General features: G+C 45.4%; 1 protein-coding gene across 3 annotated transcripts in view; it reads right to left on the reverse strand.

The window, feature by feature from the left end:
• LOC119978057 (AMP deaminase 2-like) overlaps positions 1-20,832 on the reverse strand; it is a 157,494-nt gene that overhangs the window by 120,739 nt on the left and 15,923 nt on the right. Inside the window, exon 1 of one of the 3 annotated variants that reach the window (XM_038819412.1) lies at positions 20,665-20,831. The exons of 1 other annotated variant lie outside the window; for it this stretch is intronic. In XM_038819412.1, coding sequence (XP_038675340.1) covers positions 20,665-20,749 — 85 coding nt within the window. In that variant the 5' untranslated portion in view covers positions 20,750-20,831. Of the gene's footprint in view, positions 1-20,664; position 20,832 lie in introns of those variants that run through there. One more of the 3 variants, XM_038819411.1, reaches the window with a different exon arrangement.

Below are 20,832 nucleotides of genomic sequence, written 5' to 3' on the forward strand. Positions count from 1 at the left end.
AATGATAAGTCAAGTGACAATAGAGAGATGGCAGAAATATTAATGAAAATGAAATGAAAATCGCTTATTGTCACAAGTAGGTTTCAATGAAGTTACTGTGAAAAGCCCCTAGTCGCCACATTCCGCCGCCTGTTCGGGGAGGCTGGCACGGAATATTATAGAACATAGAACATAGAACGATACAGCGCAGTACAGGCCCTTCGGCCCTCGATGTTGCACCGACATGGAAAAAATCTAAAGGCCATCTAACCTACACTATGCCCTTATCATCCATATGCCTATCCAATAAATTTTTAAATGCCCTCAATGTTGGCGAGTTCACTACTGTTGCAGGTAGGGCATTCCACGGCCTCACCACTCTTTGCGTAAAAAACCCACCTCTGACCTCTGTCCTATATCTATTACCCCTCAATTTAAGGCTATGTCCCCTCGTGCTAGCCACCTCCATCCGCGGGAGAAGGCTCTCGCTGTCCACCCTATCTAACCCTCTGATCATTTTGTATGCCTCTATTAAGTCACCTCTTAACCTTCTTCTCTCTAACGAAAACAACCTCAAGTCCATCAGCCTTTCCTCATAAGATTTTCCCTCCATACCAGGCAACATCCTGGTAAATCTCCTCTGCACCCGTTCCAAAGCTTCCACGTCCTTCCTATAATGAGGCGACCAGAACTGTACGCAATACTCCAAATGCGGCCGTACTAGAGTTTTGTACAACTGCAACATGACCTCATGGCTCCGGAACTCAATCCCTCTACCAATAAAGGCCAACACACCATAGGCCTTCTTCACAACCCTATCAACCTGGGTGGCAACTTTCAGGGATCTATGTACATGGACACCGAGATCCCTCTGCTCATCCACACTACCAAGAATTTTACCATTAGCCAAATATTCCGCATTCCTGTTATTCTTTCCAAAGTGAATCACCTCACACTTCTCCACATTAAACTCCATTTGCCACCTCTCAGCCCAGCTCTGCAGCTTATCTATGTCCCTCTGTAACCTGCAACATCCTTCCGCACTGTCTACAACTCCACCGACTTTAGTGTCGTCTGCAAATTTACTCACCCATCCTTCTGCGCCCTCCTCTAGGTCATTTATAAAAATGACAAACAGCAACGGCCCCAGAACAGATCCTTGTGGTACGCCACTCGTAACTGAACTCCATTCTGAACATTTCCCATCAACTACCACTCTCTGTCTTCTTTCAACTAGCCAATTTCTGATCCACATCTCTAAATCACCCTCAATCCCCAGCCTCCGTATTTTCTGCAATAGACGACCGTGGGGAACCTTATCAAACGCTTTACTGAAATCCATATACACCACATCAACTGCTCTACCCTCGTCTACCTGTTCAGTCACCTTCTCAAAGAACTCGATAAGGTTTGTGAGGCATGACCTACCCTTCACAAAACCATGCTGACTGTCCCTAATCATATTATTCCTATCTAGATGATTATAAATTGTATCTTTTATAATCCTCTCCAAGACTTTACCCACCACAGACGTTAGGCTCACCGGCCTATAGTTACCGCGGTTATCTCTACTCCCCTTCTTGAACAAAGGGACCACATTTGCTATCCTCCAGTCCTCTGGCACTATTCCTGTAGCCAATGATGACCTAAAAATCAAAGCCAAAGGCTCCGCAATCTCTTCCCTGGCTTCCCAGAGAATCCTAGGATAAATCCCATCTGGCCCCGGGGACTTATCTATTTTCACCTTGTCCAGAATTGCCAACACTTCTTCCCTACGCACCTCAATGCCATCTATTCTAATAGCCTGGGTCTCAGCATTCTCCTCCACAATATTATCTTTTTCTTGAGTGAATACTGACGAAAAGTATTCATTTAGTATCTCGCTTATCTCCTCAGCCTCCACACACAACTTCCCACCACTGTCCTTGACTGGCCCTACTCTTACCCTAGTCATTCTTTTATTCCTGACATACCTATAGAAAGCTTTTGGGTTTTCCTTGATCCTACCTGCCAAAGACTTCTCATGTCCCCTCCTTGCTCGTCTCAGCTCTCTCTTTAGATCCTTCCTCGCTTCCTTGTAACTATCAAGCGCCCCAACTGAAACTTCACGCCTCATCTTCACATAGGCCTCCTTCTTCCTCTTAACAAGAGATTCCACTTCTTTAGTAAACCACGGTTCCCTCGCTCGACCCCTTCCTCCCTGCCTGACTGGTACGTACTTATCAAGAACATGCAATAGCTGTTCCTTGAACAAGCTCCACATATCCAGTGTGCCCAACCCTTGCAACCTACTTCTCCAACCAACACATCCTAAGTCATGTCTAATGGCATCATAATTGCCCTTCCCCCAGCTATAACTCTTGCCCTGCGGGGTATACTTATCCCTTTCCATCACTAATGTAAAGGTCACCGAATTGTGGTCACTGTTTCCAAAGTGCTCACCTACCTCCAGATCTAACACCTGGCCTGGTTCATTACCCAAAACCAAATCCAATGTGGCCTCGCCTCTTGTTGGCCTGTCAACATATTGTGTCAGGAAACCCTCCTGCACACATTGTACAAAGAATGACCCATCTAATGTGCTCGAACTATATCTTTTCCAGTCAATATTTGGAAAGTTAAAGTCTCCCATAACAACTACCCTGTTACTTTCGCTCTTTTCCAGAATCATCTTCGCCATCCTTTCCTCTACATCCCTAGAACTATTAGGTGGCCTATAGAAAACTCCCAACAGGGTGACCTCTCCTTTCCTGTTTCTAACCTCAGCCCATACTACCTCAGAAGAAGAGTCCCCATCTAGCATCCTTTCCACCACCGTAATACTGTCCTTGACTAGCAGCGCCACACCTCCCCCTCTTTTGCCCCCTTCTCTGAGCTTACTAAAACACCTAAACCCCGGAACCTGCAACAACCATTCCTGTCCCTGCTCTATCCATGTCTCTGAAATGGCCACAACATCGAAGTCCCAGGTACCAACCCATGCTGCCAGTTCCCCTACCTTATTTCGTATACTCCTGGCATTGAAGTAGACACACTTCAAACCACCTACCTGAACACTGGCACCCTCCTGCGAAGTCAAATCTGTGCTCCTGACCTCTATACTCTCAATCTCCCGTACCCCAAAACTACAATCCAGGTTCCCATGCCCCTGCTGAATTAGTTTAAACCCCCCCAAAGAGCACTAACAAATCTCCCCCCCAGGATATTGGTGCCCCTCAGGTTCAGATGTAGACCATCCTGTCTATAGAGGTCCCACCTTCCCCAGAAAGAGCCCCAGTTATCCAGAAATCTGAATCCCTCCCGCCTGCACCATCCCTGTAGCCACGTGTTTAATTGCTCTCTCTCCCTATTCCTCAATATTAAACAATTATTTTGTTTCATTACTTACCACGGAGATAAAACAAGTAGACATGACATTGAGCGATGTAGTAAATGCATTTGAAATAAAGGAAATGTATTAAATACTCTAAATAGGATAAAGCCTCTCATCCAATGGATTGCATGCAGATATTTTAAAAGAATCTAGGGAAGGGATAGCAGGGCATTACAACTCATTTTAATAATTTGTTAGATAAAGCTGTAGAGTTAGAGGTCTGGCAGACAACTAATGCAATTCCTTAATTTGAAGAGGGAGACAAGAGCATGTCCTGGGAATTATAGACCACTCAGTTTAACACTGGTGGGAGGTAAAATAATGAAATCTTTACTGAAGGAGAAAATAGAAGATCATCTAGAAATTAGAATAGTCAGCATGAATTTTAAAAGGAAAAGCCTTGCTTGACCACTATTAAGAGTTTTTTGAGGAGGTAAGAGGGTAGATAATGAAGCAGTAAATGTCATTTATCTGAATTTTCGAAAGCCCTTCGGTAAGGTGCCCCAGAATAGATTAATTAAGTCAGAGAATGTGGAGTCAGGGATAAGTGGTGGAATAGATTGCAAGCTGTTTTCGAAGCAGAATGTAGCAAGTTGGGAAGAAGGATGGTAGATTAATAGAGTCAATAATGAGATGGATTGCAACAAATTAGATGACATTAATAAACTTGTAGATTGGACAAATAATTTTCAATGAAGTTCTGACCATAGAAATATGAGATGGTGGCCAGACTTCTCCGGCCGTTGGGATTCCCTGTTCTGGCCGGCAACGTTTCCCGGCGGTGCGGGGCAGCTTCAATGGAAAATCCCATTGACAAGCGGCGGATGTAGAGAATCCTGCCGCCAGCGAACAGCGCGCCGCCCAGAAATTCGCGGCTGGGGGAACCAGAGAGTCCAGCCAGTATATGTTGGTAGGAGGAATAGGGAGGTCACTTATTACATGGAAAGTGCATGTCTTTCACTGGCAGGGTAGAGGAACAAAGGGAACGGGGAGTACAAATACATCAATCAGTAAAAGTTGCTCCACTGCTTAGCAAGGCCATAAAAAGAGCAAACCAAGCACTCTGCTTTATTTCTGGAGGGATAGAATTGAAAAGTAGCAAAGTTATGCTAAGCCTGTATCAAACCTTGGTTAGGCCACGCTTAAAAACTGCATTCAGTTCCGGTCTCCATATAAAACGGATATAAAGGCATTGGAGAGGATGCAGAGAATATTTAGAAAGACCATACCAGAAGTGGATAGGTATTCATGTCAAAAAACTTTGAAAGGCTGGTCTCTCTTTCTTTGGGTGCCAGGGTGGTTATCATAGCATCAGGGAACCACGTTTGATTCCAACCTTGGGTGTTTGTCTGTATGGAGTTTGCACATTCTCTCTGGTGAGTTTCCTGCGGTTTCCTCCCGCAGTCCAAAGATGTGCATGGATTAGCCATGCTAAATTTCCCCTTAGTGTCCAAAAGTTAGGTGAGGTTACGAAGAGTGGGTGATTGGGCCGAAGTACGATGCTCCTTCGGAGGGGCGGTGCAGACTCGATGGGCCGAATGGCCTCCTTCTGCACCGTAGAGTTTCTATGATTCTTTCTATGAAAATGCTGACTAGTGACCTCATAGAGGTCTTTAAAATTACAAATGGGTTGATATGGTGGATACAGAGACAATGTTTCTCTCGTGGGGAAGAGCACAACTGGAGACCACAGACAGGATGTGGTTGAAATGAATAGTATTACTGCATTTAAGGAGAGGTTAGACAAGTATTTGAGGGGAATGGGAATTACAATGGTGGATTTAGAGGAGGAAAGAAAAAAGGAAGCTTGAATGGAGCGTAAAGACTAGCACAGACCAATTGGGCCAAATGTTCTGTTTTCGTGATGCATTTCATATGTCATTTCAATCTAATAGTACATTTGAAACAAGTTGCAGCATCCCATTCATTTTGCAGACTGTCATTTCTCAATAGCTGACCAAAGAACAAAGAACAATACATCACAGGAGCAGGCCCTTTGGCCCTCCAAGCGTATACCGGTCATGATACCACCCTTGGTCAAAACCCTCAGCATTTCCTTGTGCCATATCCCTCTATACCCATCCTGTCCATGTATTTGTCAAGATGCCTTTTGAACACCGTTAATGTATCTGCTTCCACAACCTCCCCTGGCAACGCGTTCCAGGCACTCACCACCCTCTGCGTAATAAACCTGCCTCGCGAGCCTCCTCTAAACTTTGCCCCACGGACCTTAAACCTATGCCCCACAGTGACTGACCCCTCCACCCTGGGAAAGTGTGCCTACCCATCCACTCTATCCACGTCCCTCATAATCTTGTAGACCTATTCATGGATGCATCATTGAAAGCATATTTTACAGGAAGGTCATTAAAGAAAAATTGCCATCAAACAAACCATTTTATTATATGTAATGACAATGATAAACCTGAACAGCTGTTCGCCCAGAAAATAATTAGTACAGACGCGAAGGTACTTCAGGGGGATGTAATGACATTGCATATGGAAATCAGATCACCACAAGATGACTTAGAAACCAGAATTTTTACAAAGACTTACATTTGTTTATCACCTTTTACCACAGTGCTTCACTATCAATTAAGCAGTTTTGAAGTGAAGTAATAATAATAATAATAATTTTGCAGTGTCACAAGTCGGCTTACATTAACGCTGCAATGAAGTTACTGCGAAAATCCCCTCGTCGCCACATTCCGGTACCTGTTCGGGTACACAGAGGGAGAATTCAGAATGTCCAATTCACCGAACAAAACAAGTCTTTCGGGACATTATCAGAAACACAGCAGCCAATTTGCATAAAGCAAGCTCCCACAAACTCTACTAATGACGGGTATAGCTTATTGGGAAAGCTCTCTTCCTCATCTTTGACATGGTGCCATGGAGTCTTTCAAATCATAGAATTTACAGTGCAGAAGGAGGCCATTCGGCCCATCGAGTCTGCACCGGCTCTTGGAAAGAGCACCCTACCCAAGGTCAACACCTCCACCCTATCCCCATAACCCAGTGACCCCATCCAACACTAAGGGTAATTTTGGACACTAAGGGCAATTTATCGTGGCCAATCCACCTAACCTGCACATCTTTGGACTGTGAGAGGAAACCGGAGCACCCGGAGGAAACCCACGCATACACGGGGAGGATGTGCAGACTCCGCACAGACAGTGACCCAAGCCGGAATTGAACCTGGGACCCTGGAGCTGTGAAGCAATTGTGCTATCCACAATGCTACCGTGCTGCCCAAATCCATCTGAAAGAACAGACGGGGCGGGGCCTCAGTTTAAATGCAACATGGCCAGTGGAGCAGCACTGCACTCCCTCATAAGCACAGACTAACACCAGTGCAGTAAGTTTGTAAAGTGGGACTTAAATCCACAACTTTCCTTGCACAACAGGTGAGAGAGTACTACCATTTAGCCACAGCTGATAAGTCATTTCCAATCCTGTAGAAAAGAGAACAAATGGGAAGCAATTCACTTGTATTTCACGGTTTCGTACTACAAGACTATCCGACAGAAATGATTAGAGTCCATTATTTATCCATATAGGAGTGGGAACAGATTGTCATGACCAGCAGGAAATTTAAAAAATTAACATATTACGGTCTAACTTGCAGTCATAACTTCTACAATAAAGATCAATAAGCCTCGAGATGCAGAAACTGTATGCACAAAGATCAAAAACCCAATAGTGATTAAAAGAAAATTGGAAATCTGGAATCAACACAGGAAATGCTAGAACTGCAGGTCTTTCAGCAACAGAAAAGATTCTCAAAAGGTCTCCCCATTCGGTCCAAACACGAAAAAAGGTCTAAGAATCTGCCTGGTGTTATTCCAAGGGCAAGCTGATGGTTTACCAGGTCTTTGTTCTCAGCATCTTGTTGTGTGGCTGTGAAACATGGACGACAAACAGCTATCAAGAAAAGAAGCTCAGGCAGCATGGTGGCGCAGTGGTTAGCCCTGCTGCCTCACGGCGTTGAGGTCCCAGGTTCGATCCCGGCTCTGGGTCACTGTCCGTGTGGAGTTTGCACATTCTCCCCGTGTCTGCGTGGGTTTCGCCCCCACAACCCAAAGATGTGCAGGTTAGGTGGATTGGTTATGCTAAACTGCCCCTTAATTGGAAGAAAAATGAATTGGGTACTCTAAATTTATAAAAAGAAAAAGAAAAGCTCAACCGCTTCCATCTTCACATTTATGCGCAAAATCACAAATGCAACAGTTCACTCAAAGGCAGAGCTCCCAAATGTGGTCCTACTCATTAAACAGAGGCAGCTTCATTGGCCGAAGCAGGTCTGGAGAACGGAAGAGGGTAGCACACCCAAGGACCTTCTGCCGCGCCTTCTGTGGGCTAGCATACACCACCATAACAGCCAATGGTTAGAGCGGCTTGGCAACCGATGCCAACGTCAAAAACAACAACCCACAACAACACTCAATAGCTTCAGGTACAGCGCACGCAGCAGAACATTCCTCTCGAGGATCGGTGGCCTCTTCAGCCATCAGCAAGGGTGCGCCATATGAAGACACCCCATCTAAAATGGATTTGTTTGTTGCATGTCCGTCATCTTTCGTAGATGGAAGGACGTCAACTATTTAAACTTTTTCAATTTCTCATGGGCCCGTGTATCTTAACCTTTGAGAAGAAGCTGTTTGTTAATGTTGTACTGTGTCGCTTACACTGTGGCAATAAAAGTAAACAGCTTTAACTCCAGCGAAATAGTCCACCTTTCCTGCATTTTTAAGGTAAAGGAAGTGTGGAGGTGGGGAAACTACTGGATGGATGAGATTGAATTGCTGAAAATTAAGCTCAGAGGGAGTTTACATCGCAAAAGCCAAAATACATAACAAGGGACACATTCAGCCAGCACAAGTCTCGAACATCCTTTCTACTCAACAGTGACTTCTAGTGGCAATGCAAGCATGGTATCAGAATGAGCATATTCTCAGTGAAATGGAAATCCACAACCTAAACATTTACAGTCTTCATTGAGCAAACTGATGTACCCTTGTTGCTATTCTGGGCATTCAAGGTGGTCAGGATTTAAAAACTTGGATCCAGATATGGAGTGTCTTTTAGCCTGACTCTTCTAAAGAGCCATGAACCACAGAATACAGTGTTAAAAGGACATTAAAGTTCACCTTGTATTTTACGCGCCTATCTCAAAGCTCAATTTTATAGGCAGGTTTGTGTAAATGTTAGCCTCTTAAACCGGGAGAGCATAGTTCAAATTCCAATCATCCTCTATCAAGAAAGTCAGAACGCTGCTTTCTTCAATAACAGATAGGCAACTTCATTGTCAGTTGCGGCTCAGTTGGTAGTCCTCTTGCCTCAGTGTTCAAGTTCCACTTCTGGGTTAGACCATAAGACACAAGAGCAGAAGTAGGCCACTCAGCTCATCATGTCTGCTCAATGGGATCATGGCTGATCTGATATAATCCTCAACACCACTGTCCCGCCTTATCCCACAACCCTCGATTCACTGACTGATTAAAAATCTGTCTATCTCAGCCTGGAACATACTCAATGCTCTACAGCTCTCTGTGGCAAAGAATTTCACAGGTTCACAACCCTCGGAGAAGAAATTCCTCCTCATCTCCTGGGTGACCCCTTACTCAGAGATTACGGCCTCTGGTCCTAGATTCTCCCACAAGAGGAAACATCCTCTCAGCATCTACCCTATCAAGCTCGCTGAGAATCCTATATGTCTCAATAATGTCACACCTCATTCTTCTAAACTCCAATGAGAACAGGCCCAACCTACTCAACCTCTCCTCATAAGAAAATCCCACTAAATATGGGATCAACCTGGTGAACCTACTCTACTCTACACTACTCCAATGCCAGAATATCTTTCCTTAGATAAAGGAACCAACCGTTCACAGTATTTCAGGTGTGGTTTAACTAGTGCCTTGTATAGTTTTAACAAGGCTTCCCTATTTTTATTCTCCATTCCCTTTGAAATAAAGGCCAACATTCCATTTGCCTTCCCAATCACCTAACTTGCATACTAGCTTTTCGTGATTTATGCACGAGACCCCCAAAACCCTCTGTTCAGCTCCTTTATTCTTTCTACCAAAGTGCATAACTTCACGCTTTCCTTCATTATAATCCATCTGTCAAGTTTATGCCCACTCACCTAACCTGCCTATATCTCTCTGTAGATTATCTGTGTCATCCTCACCACTTGCCTTCCACCTATTTTTGTGTCATCTGCAAACTTGGCAATAGTACATTCGCTTCCCTCGTCTAACTTATTTATATTATGAGTAATTGTTGCCCCAGCACGGATCCCTGTGGCACTCCACTAGTTACAATTTGCCATCCTAAAAATGCTTCTCCTGTCTCAACTCTGTCTTCTATCAGATAGCCAATCCTCTACCCGTAACAACGTACAACCCCTAACACCATGGCTCTTATCTTATTAAGTAGCCTTTTGTGTGGTGCCTTTTTTGAAATAGATTTAGAGTATCCAATTCATATTTTCCAATTAAGGGGCAATTTAGCATGGTCAATCCACCTACCCTGCACATCTTTGAGTTGTGGGGGCGAAACCCACGCAAACACAGGGAGAATGTGCAAACTCCACACGGACAGTGACCCAGAGCCGGGATCGAACCTGGGAACGCAGCACTGTGAGGCAGCAGAGCTATCCACTGCGCCACCGTGCTGCCCCTTGTGTGGTGCCTTGTTGAACACTTTTTGGAAATCCAAGAGTATTACATCTACTGGTTCCCCTTCATCTACTCTTCTCATAGCCACCTGAAAAAGAATATTAATTATTTTATCAGGCATGATTTCCCCTTTATGAAGCCATTCTGACTCTGCTTGACTATATTATGCATTTCTAAATGGTCTGCTATTACACCCTTTATAATGGACGCCAACATTTTGCCAGTGACAGAGGTTAAGCCATCTGGCCTGTAGTTACTTGTTTTCTGTCTCCCTCCTTTTATGAATAAAGGTACTACATTTGTGATTGTCCAATCCTCTGGGACTTTTTCAGAATTTAAGGATTCTTTTAAGATTATCAGTGCATTCACTATCTCTGTAGTTACTTCCTTTAATATCCTGGGATGCAACCCAACTGGTCCAGGGGAATTAGCTTCCCTAGTACTTTTACCGCCCCAATCCCCAATGATTAATATCGTATTTATTTCCTCCCCCATTTCTGTCCCTAGATTATCTATTTTTGGAATGTTATTAGCATCTTCCATCTCATGAAGACGAATGCAAAGTATTTGTTTAACTCCTCTGCCACTTCCTGGCTCCCCATTATTATTTCCCAGTCTCATTCTCCAAAGGGCCTATGTTCACTTTGGCCTCTCACTTCCTTTTTATATATTTTTCAAAAATTCTTGCTGTCTGCTTTTATATTACTTGCTAGTTTACTTTCAGTTTAATACTATTGTCCACTTCCTTAATTAACCATGGTTTATTTATCACCTTTCGAGCTACAGCACTCCCTCAGCACTGACTCTCTGACACGACAGCACCCCCTCAGCACTGCATGATTGGAGAGCCAGCACTGAGGGAGCCCTGCATCAAGGTATGCTGTACGGCCAGAGGTCAGTACCGACGAAGGGCTTCACTGACGGTTCAGGACTGAGGGAGCGTTGCAATGTCGGTGATTTAGTGCTGAAGGAGTGCTGCACTGTCAGACGGTCAGTGCTGAGGGAGAGCTGCACCGTCAGAGGGTCAGTACTGAGGGAGCGCTGCACTGTCAGACGGTCAGTGCTGCACCATCATAGGGTCAGTACTGAGGGAGCGCTGCACCATTGAAGGAGTGCTGCACTGTCAGACGGTCAGTGCTGAGGGAGAGCTGCACCGTCAGAGGGTCAGTACTGAGGGAGCGCTGCACTGTCAGACGGTCAGTGCTGAGAGAGCGCCACACTGTCAGAGGGTCAGTACTGAGGGAGCGCTACACTGTCAGAGGGTTAGTACTGAGGGAGCGCTGCACTGTCAGGTCAGTACTGAGGGAGCGCTGCACCATCAGAGGGTCAGTACTGAGGAAGCGCTGCACCATCAGAGGGTCAGTACTGAGGAAGCGCTGCACCATCAGAGGGTCAGTACTGAGGGAGCGCTGCACCATCGGAGGGTCAGTACTGAGGAAGCGCTGCACTGTCAGAGGGTCAGTATTGAGGGAGTACTCCACTGTCAGAGGGTAGGTACTGAGGAAGCGCTCCACTGTCAGAGGGTCAGTACTGAGGTAGCGCTGCACTGTCAGAGGGTCAGTACTGAGGGAGCGCTGCACTGTCAGAGGGTCAGTACTGAGGGAGTGCCGCACTGTCAGAGGGTCAGTACTGAGGGAGTGCTGCACTGTCAGAGGGTCAGTACTGAGGGAGCGCTGCACTGTCAGAGGGTCAGTACTGAGGGAGCGCTGCACTGTCAGAGGGTCAGTACTGAGGTAGCGCTGCACTGTCAGAGGGTCAGTACACGAGGTAGCGCTGCACCATCAGAGGGTCAGTACTGAGGGAGCGCTGCACTGTCGCCAAGGGTCAGTACAAAGGGAGCACTCCACTGTCTGAGAGATCAGTGCTGAGGGAGTGTTGCACTGTCAGAGGGTCAGTACTGAGGGAGTGCTGCACTGTCAGAGGGTCAGTACTGAGGGAGTGCTGTACCATCAAAGGGCCAGCCCTGAGGGAGCGCTGCACTGTTGAAGAGGCAGAATGATGGAGTTCTGCATTTTCGCACCTACCGTACTTGAGAATGAGACGTTAAACCCAGGCCCTGTCTATGCTTTTAAATGCAACAGAAAATATTCCGTGGTTACCATTTGAAGGACAGCAGTGGGTGGTGTGGGTTCTCACCAACAGCCTATGGGCAGCACAGATCCCTCAAACAAGATCACTAAATCCAACCTTTCTGGTCTTCACCGCACCATGTCTTCTGAGAGCTTGCAGCGCAGAGGTAGAGCAGCTGCATTTGCTACCCCCTCTGTGGCCACATTTAGAGCTGAAAACTACTTTATTAGAGTTATAGAGATTTATGGCCTATGGAATATATGAATTAAAAGCAGGAGTAGGTCATCATTACCTGTACTCCTCTCCTCTTTCATTTGCCTCTCTTCAGCAGTGTATACATGTCTGCCTTTCTCCTCAACCAAGGTCCCCCAAACTATGACAAAGAGTCATCGGACTCGAAACGTTAGCTCTTTTCTCTCCCTAGATGCTGCTAGACTTACTGAGGTTTGCCAGCATTTTCTCTTTTGCCCCCCCCACCACTATGGTTGACAAGGCACTCAACCGGATCCAACCCATTTCCAGCATCTCTGCCCTCATTCCTTACCTTCCTTCCCTCCCAGAAGCATGACAGGGTCCCTCTTGTTCTCACTTTCCACCCCACTAGCCTATGCATTCAAAGGATCACCCTCAGCTGTTTCCACCAATTCCAGCATGATGCCACCATGAAACCATCTTCCCCTCACGCCCCCCTGTCAGCATTCTGCAGGGACAACCTCCTTAATGAAATCCTGGTCTACTCCTCCATCACCCCCAACCCTTCATACCTTCCCATACAATCGCAGAAAATGCAATACCTTACACTTTACCTTCTTGCTTCTCACTGTCCAATGGCCCCAAACACTCCCTTCGGGTGAAGCAGCATTTCACTTGCACCTCCTTCAATATGGTATACTGTATTCAATGCTCCCGATGCAGTCTCCTCTACGCTGGAGAAACTAAATGCAGACTGGGTGACCGCTTTATGGAACACCTTCGCTCAGTCTGCAAGCACTACCTCAACCTTACTGTCACTTGCCACTTCAACTGATCATCTCGCTCTCATGACTCCATGTTCATCCTCGGCTTACTGCAATGCTTCAGCGAAGCCCAACGGAACTGGAGGAACAGCACCTCATCTTCCTACTCGGCATGTTACAGCGTTCTGGACTCATGGATTCAACAACTTTAGACTGTGAACTTTCTCCTCCATCGTGATCCCACCAGCTGTTACTTCTTCTTTAGTTTTACCTTCATTGAGCACTGACCTGGGTTCTCCTGTGAACACATGCTATCTTACCTTTTAAGTCACTATCAGCACCTTCTTTAATCCTTAAGCTACCATCAACACTCGCTTTGTCTTCTGTCCATGACATCTTTGTCAATGTCTCCTGAGATCCGACCTATCATTGGCCCTCTATTCTGCTTCCCACCTCGCTCTCCAACTATTTAATCCATCGCATTTCTACTCCTCTTCTGGTATGAGGAAGTCACACGGACTTGAAATGTTAACTGTTTTTCTGTCCACAGATATGGCCGGACCCACTGAGTTTATCCAGCAATTTCTGCTTATATTTCAGACTTCCTATAGTATATACTTAGATACTGTCCCATGGGTGCCGGTTTCCCTGCAATACTTTGTTAGCATGGCTATCTGCATAAACTCAAGTGAGCACCGCTGGATTGTTTGACCACAAACAATTAATGGGTTGGATCCTATTATCACATGTACTTTACAGCGGGGTCACCGATTAATGATTTGGAACCCTTGCTAACCCAGTCACAACCCTCTGACCAGGATTAGAAAATTAATTTCAGATTAGCAATCTAGACTTGCTATTCCTTCTGCCTATTGCTCAGTACCATATTTGGCAGTACATTTACCCACCGAAGCCCACTTAATTAAACCTAGAGTGGTTCCCTACCTTTTTTACATCATTTTGTACCTTTATACGATAAAAGATTTTGAGGCTATGTAGTTGATAGACCCCAAAATGCATCATGGGGTAACTATAGTTGATCAACCCTAAAATACATCATCAGGATTTGGAGATGTCGACCACAGAACAGAGCTGAAAAGTAAGGTTAAATTTAGTTTAATTACACTAATGTTGCATCATTGTGAATGTTACGCAGCAGCCCACTTGCGGGACACACACACACAAACACACACACACACACACACACACAAACACACACAAACACACACACACACACACACACACACACACACACACACACACACACACACACACACACACACACACACACACACACACACACACACACACACACACACACACACACACACACACCACACACACCACACACACCACACACACCACACACACCACACACACCACACACACCACACACACCACACACACCACACACACCACACACACCACACACACCACACCACACACACACCAAACACACAACACACACACACACAAGTGTAGCGTGCGCGGCACACCAGTTGGGAACCTCTGACCTAGAGACATGTAAAGAAAACAATATCGCTCTGACCCCAGGGGTGATTAAGAATTGACTAAGAGACATCATCTGACATCCCAAAGTGTAGCAGGTGGCCTCTTTCAGCGGCTTTCCCAATTTACTGCAGCCACTACATGATCTGGCAAATAGTTCAATGACCCTCTGCAAAAAGAAAGTCATAGAATTTACAGTGCGGAAGGAGGCCATTCGGCCCATCGAGTCTGCACCGGCCCTTACAAAGAGCACCCGACTGAAGCCCACGTATCTACCCTATTCCGGTAACCCAGTAACCCCCACTTAACATTTTTTGGACACTAAGGGCAATTTAGCACGGCGAATCCACCTAACCCGCACATCTTTGGACTGTGGGAGGAAACCGGAGCACCCAGAGGAAACCCATGCAGACACGGGGAGAATATGCAAACTCCACACAGACAGTGACCCAAGTCGGGAATCGAACCTGGGATTCTGGAGCTGTGAAGCAACTGTGCTAACCATTATGCTACCGTGTTGCCCAATCGTTTTGGCAGCTAACCTAGTTATATGCTTCCTATGGAAAGAGGCCTCATTTTATGCACAGAAGACAACATACCAATGCTTTACAGCCTATTACTACACGTTGGTAGCTATCATGTATCCAAACAACATTCAAACCACTCGGGCAATCATCCAACATGTTTGAGATCAGCCTCTTTAAAAAAAAAGGCAAGAAAGCCTGACTCCACCAAACCACACAAACCATTAGTAAGTAAAAGCAAAAATACTGTGGATGCTGGAGATCGGAAATGAAAATAGAAAATGCTGAATAAACTCAGCTGGTCTGAGAGAAGGTCTGTAGAAGGGTCATTTAGATTTTAAACGTTAGTTCGGTTTCTCGCCATAGGTGCCGATAGGCCAAAGGTATGCGGTGCTCAACGTTGGGTGAAGGAAATTACTGTATTTCACAAAGTTGACAATATTCTTATCTTTCAAAGATCTGGGTCTCCAAAGAGTCTTGGATATATCATTGAAAAAAGGAAAGAGTTGCGCGGCTGTGGGAATTGCTCTTCCAAAGAGCTGGTACATTCATGATGGGTTAACTGGCCACCTTCTGTGCTGCAAGGTTTTCTCTCCCACCTTTAGACAGTCAGCAGGACTAAGGTTGCGGAGTCAATCAGCTGGATTGTCTGCTTCCAATTCTTTTTAAAATAAATTTAGAGTCCCCAATTAAGAGGCAATTTAGTGTGGGCGAAACCCACACAAACGCAGGGGGAGAATGTGCAAACTCCACACGGACAGTGACCCAGAGCCGGGATTGAACCTGGGACCTCGGCACCGTGAGGCAGCAGGGCTAACCACTGCGCCACCGTGCTGCCTTGGGTCTTCCACATCTGAGCCCAATTCTACCCACATATACACACTTTCCATAAAGGCCACTGCCCAGTGATCAAGGTCAGTCAGGACCCTGGGTCAAGTCTTCACTCTTAACCCAGGTATAGGTGACTTTAGTACTTTTAACTCTACTCTATTAACTGGGCGACATGGTAGCACAGTGGTTAGCACTGTTTCTTCACAGCGCCAGGGTCCCAGGTTCAATTCCCGGCTTAGGTCACTGTCTGTGCAGAGGCTGCACGTTCTCCCCGTGTCCGCGTGGGTTTCCTCCGGGTGCTCCAGTTTCCTCCCACAAGTCCCGAAAGACGTGCTGTTAGGTAAATTGGACATTCTGAATTCTCCCTCTGTGTACCTGAACAGGTGCCCGAGTGTGGCGACTGAAAGATTTTCGCAGTATCTTCATTGCAGTGTTAATGTAAGTCTACTTGTGGCAATAAAGATTTTTTTAAACTTGGCACCGATTTTAGGATTGAACCCGTTTCTCATCTGAATTATTATATGTAATAATTACTATAGATCATAGCACTTGAGACATTGACCTCACTGAGTAATAACATTTTGGTGAACCATTTTGATCAGAAAAATGTAATTGTTGGGTCAAATCGAAAAGCTACTTAGAAGCATATTATGGGGAGTTGTGAGAAATTACAACGATGTTAAGTCGGGAAGACTTGGAATTTTGTGCAAGGCCATAAGCCATCATGTATGGCAGCTGATTTTAAAAATGTCATAGCAGAATCCTGCAGGCCGCTTACAAACAAATTTGCTAATGTTGTTTGTGGTGCTACAAGGGGAAGTAAAACTGGCTTGGTTGCAATTTGCACATATTGGAACACTGGCAGGAATTTTCTTACCAGGATAGTACATTTGGATCCATGTATCCTTATGCAAAATTCTTGAAAATAAAATAAGCTAAAATAACAGAACACAAGCCAGAAATTGCAAGGTGTTGCCATTAATTTTCACATGTCGCTCTTACACAGATACTTAGTCGAAGGAAGTCATTTGCATCTGTAGAATGGAAAATGAGGCACAGAACGCTTCTTTTGTGTAAACAAAAACCATAGTTGACAGATAAACAGCGATACCTTTCCTCATCAAATGTTATCTCAAATAGGCAGCATTAGTGACATACCGGCGCATTTATTTGCATGTAGTGAGAACTTGTTAGAATCATTCCAGAAACCTTTATACAAAAGGGCAATGATAAAAGAATTGTGCAACGAGTGGTCAATTCTCTGTGTGGTTGACCATGTGAAAACTTGCAAACATAACAGGAGCATGCCATTTGGCCCCTTGAGCGCGCTTAATTCAGAGAATCATAGAATTTACACTGCAGAAGGAGGCTATTCAGCCCATCGAGTCTGACCAGTTCTTGGAAAGAGCACCCTACTTAAGCCCACGCTTCCACCCTATTCCCGTAACCCAACCTCACCTTTTTGAACACTAAGGGCAATTTAGCATGGCCAATCTACCTAACCTGCACATCTTTGGACTGTGGGAGAAAACCGGAGCACCCGGGGAGAACATGAAGACTCAGTGACCCAAGCCGGGAATTGAACCCGGGTCCCTGGCACTGTGAAGCAACAGTGTTAACCATTGCGCTACAGTGCTGCCCATTCAATAAGATTGTTGCTGATTCAATCAACTTCGCCTTCCTTCCTCCCATAACTCTTGACTCTCCTGTTGATCAATAAACTGTCTAATTCAACTTTGAATTCAATGACTCAGTCATCGGGGGTCAGAGAACTTTAAACAATAACAATCTTTGAGAAAGTAAATTGCTTCTCATCTTGGTCTAAAATGGGGAGAGCTTATTTTGCTGAAATTGTGCCCGAGTTCTAAATCTCCTCACAAAGTAAAACATCCTCTCAGCATCTACCCTGTTAAGCCCTCTCAGAATCTTGTATCTCTCAATAGTGTCATGTCCCATTCTTCTAAACTCCAATGACCAAGGGTCCAACGTGCTCAACCTTTCCTCGCATGACGATTCCTTCATCCTCGAAACCAACCTTGTGAGCGGTCTCTGATTTCCCTCCAATTTTAACTTCTCCACTATTGGCGGCAGTGCTTTCAGCTGCCTAAGCCCTGCGTTCTGGAAATCCCTCCCTTTCCCCTCTCTCCACCACATGCCTTAAAACCAATCTCTTTGATCAAGCTTTTGGTCATCTGTCCTAATATCGCTTTAAGTGGCACAGTGTCAATTTTGTTTGATAAAGCTCCTGTTGAAACACCTTGGGAACATAGCAATTAGGAGCAGAAGTAGGCCATTCAGCCATTTGAGCCTGCTCCGCCATTCAATCAGATCATGGCTGATCTCTTCCTGGTCCCAAGTCCATCTCCCCACCTGTTTGTTCCCCGTATCCCTTTAACCCGTTTTTTAAAATCAGAAATATATCTATCTCTTTCTTGTAACCATTTAATGATTCTGATTCCACCGTGCTATGAAGCAACAAGTTCCATAAATTCACCACCCTCTGGGGAGAAGTAGTTCCTCCTCATCTCAGTTCTAAATCTACCACCTCTCAACCTATATCCATGAAGCCAAAGAAACCAGCGGGCCCTAGGTGTGATCCCAAACCTACCTAACTCAGCCAGGCTGGTAATAGAGATGCTATAATTGGCTTAAATAGGCTGTAGGGTGAGAAAAGCCAGTAGATTCCTACCCCTATTGGTTATCTGGTGATCTGCACTGAACCCATGCATTCAAATGCCAGAGAAGCAGAAGATCTAGTTCAGCCATCACCCAAGGATTTTATCCCTTCTCATGCAAGGAGAATGGTGACAATTAGATTAGTGTTGGAAGGCTTGTAACTGAAGAACCATTATAGCAGCACTGATCAGTGTCTTTCGGAGGTGGGGGGGGGGGGGGGGATTACATTTTGGGGGCTGGGTGAGTTGGAGCAATGCTCAGATAGTTACCCATTCATGGAAAAAGAACTGTCCAAAATTACAGCACAAGTTGCACATTTATACGCAAGTGTGCAGATGAACAACAGACGCAATTACTGCACATCAGATGAAAAAAATTAGTAAAACACATAGCGCTGGAATCATCAAGGCTGAGCTAAAGAGAAACTTTGGTGTTTTATGCCAAACATGTCAAACCATTATAGAGGAACAACGTCAATAAAATATTCAACTACATGGCCACACAGTAGAAGAGCACCCTACCCAAGGTCAACACCTCCACCTTATCCCCATAACCTAGTAGCCCCACCCAACACTAAGGGCAATTTTGGGCACTAAGGGCAATTTATCATGGCCAATCCACCTAACCCGCACATCTTTGGACTGTGGGAGGAAACCGGAGCACCCGGAGGAAACCCACGCACACACGGGGAGGATGTGCAGACTCCACACAGACAGTGACACAAGCCGGAATCAAACCTGGGACCCTGGTGCTGTGAAGCAATTGTGCTATCCACAAGGCTACCTTGTGGGAGTAGGGTGATCATGGCTCGGCACAACATTGAGGGCCGAAGGGCCTGTTCTGTGCTGTACTGTTCTATGTTCTACCGTGCTGCCCAAAATGAATATTATTGTTTAAATAAATATGATCTGACAACCAGGAATGCATTACATAATGCAAAGACATATAGAAACGTGAAATTTTAACTATTTTTCCATCTACCTGACCCGAGTATTCCAGCACTTTATTTTAGATTTTCAGCATATGGAGTAATTTGCTTTTTCATCCAATCTGTTGCCAGACATCCTATTCATACGACTCAGAATCATAGAAGTTACAGTGCAGAAGGAGGCCATTCAGCCCATTGAGTCTACACCGGCCCTTGCCTCCACCCGTAACCCAGCAACACCTAAACTTTTGGACACGAAGGGGCAATTCAGCATGGCCAACCCACCTAACCTGCTGTTCTTTCGACAGTGGGAGGAAACCAGAGCTCCGGAGGAAACCCACTATCGTGGCCGAAATGTTTTTTGAAAATCTAAATTTTGTACTTCAATATTCAAGTGTATAGCATTCACAAGGAGCAAATTTACTTTGAATCTCATTCGATCTGGTGGGTTTAAAAATCTATTCGTCGCGACGTGTCGTTTTTATTAAGCGGCTTGATGACGGTGCAACGTTAATTGAGATCACAGTCTTTAATCGGTTGGCGGATCAGAATTCATGGTACATTATTCACACTGAATTTCGGATCCCATTCACGGTGCGCAGAGATGACAACGTTAAAGCCATCCATGCCCGACGTCGAACCTCACGACTGAGACCTATCAACAGTATGGAAAAGAAAAAAAGCCCGGAGAGGAAAACAGCAAATTTGATATTCAGCTAGGGTTAGGTCAATACTAACCAATAACCAAAATTACTGATCTTCCCCGCACCGCCCTTGGATTGGAAGGGACTCACAACAATAACACAAGCAAAGGCTTTAACCAAAAAAAAACAGGAGGCAAGGTGCACCATTGTAGATCCTCAATCATAGACCAGTGTTGACCATTTTGTGGTGGGCTGCATGTAAACAGGGAGCATCAACAAGCACTGTTTGCCTGACCAAAAATTAAATGTTGTTTACATTTGTGCAGCCAAAAAAGGAGGGGGAAGGGGAAAAAAATACTTTTTTAAAAAGGGGTTGGCAGTAAACAAACGCTGTGGGGGATCGAGCAAGGCTCACCTAACCAATGCAGTCGGATAAATGAGAGAATTAAGATTTAATTGAAATTAAAATTGGGGTCGAGTCTGACTCTCACCTGCGGGCTCGGCGTTCTGCAGGCTGCTCCTGCCCTGGAGCCGGGGTCGCAGCTTCTTGGTGTGGATGGGGATGGGGTCGGACATGTTGTCTCCGCTCGGGGAGCCGGGCGACTGAGAGGAAGAGCAGCGGCGCGGGGGGGAGGAGCGGGAGGAAGCCGCCGCTCCCT

The sequence above is a fragment of the Scyliorhinus canicula genome, chromosome 15 (assembly GCF_902713615.1).
Source record: "Scyliorhinus canicula chromosome 15, sScyCan1.1, whole genome shotgun sequence".
NCBI lineage: Eukaryota > Metazoa > Chordata > Chondrichthyes > Carcharhiniformes > Scyliorhinidae > Scyliorhinus > Scyliorhinus canicula.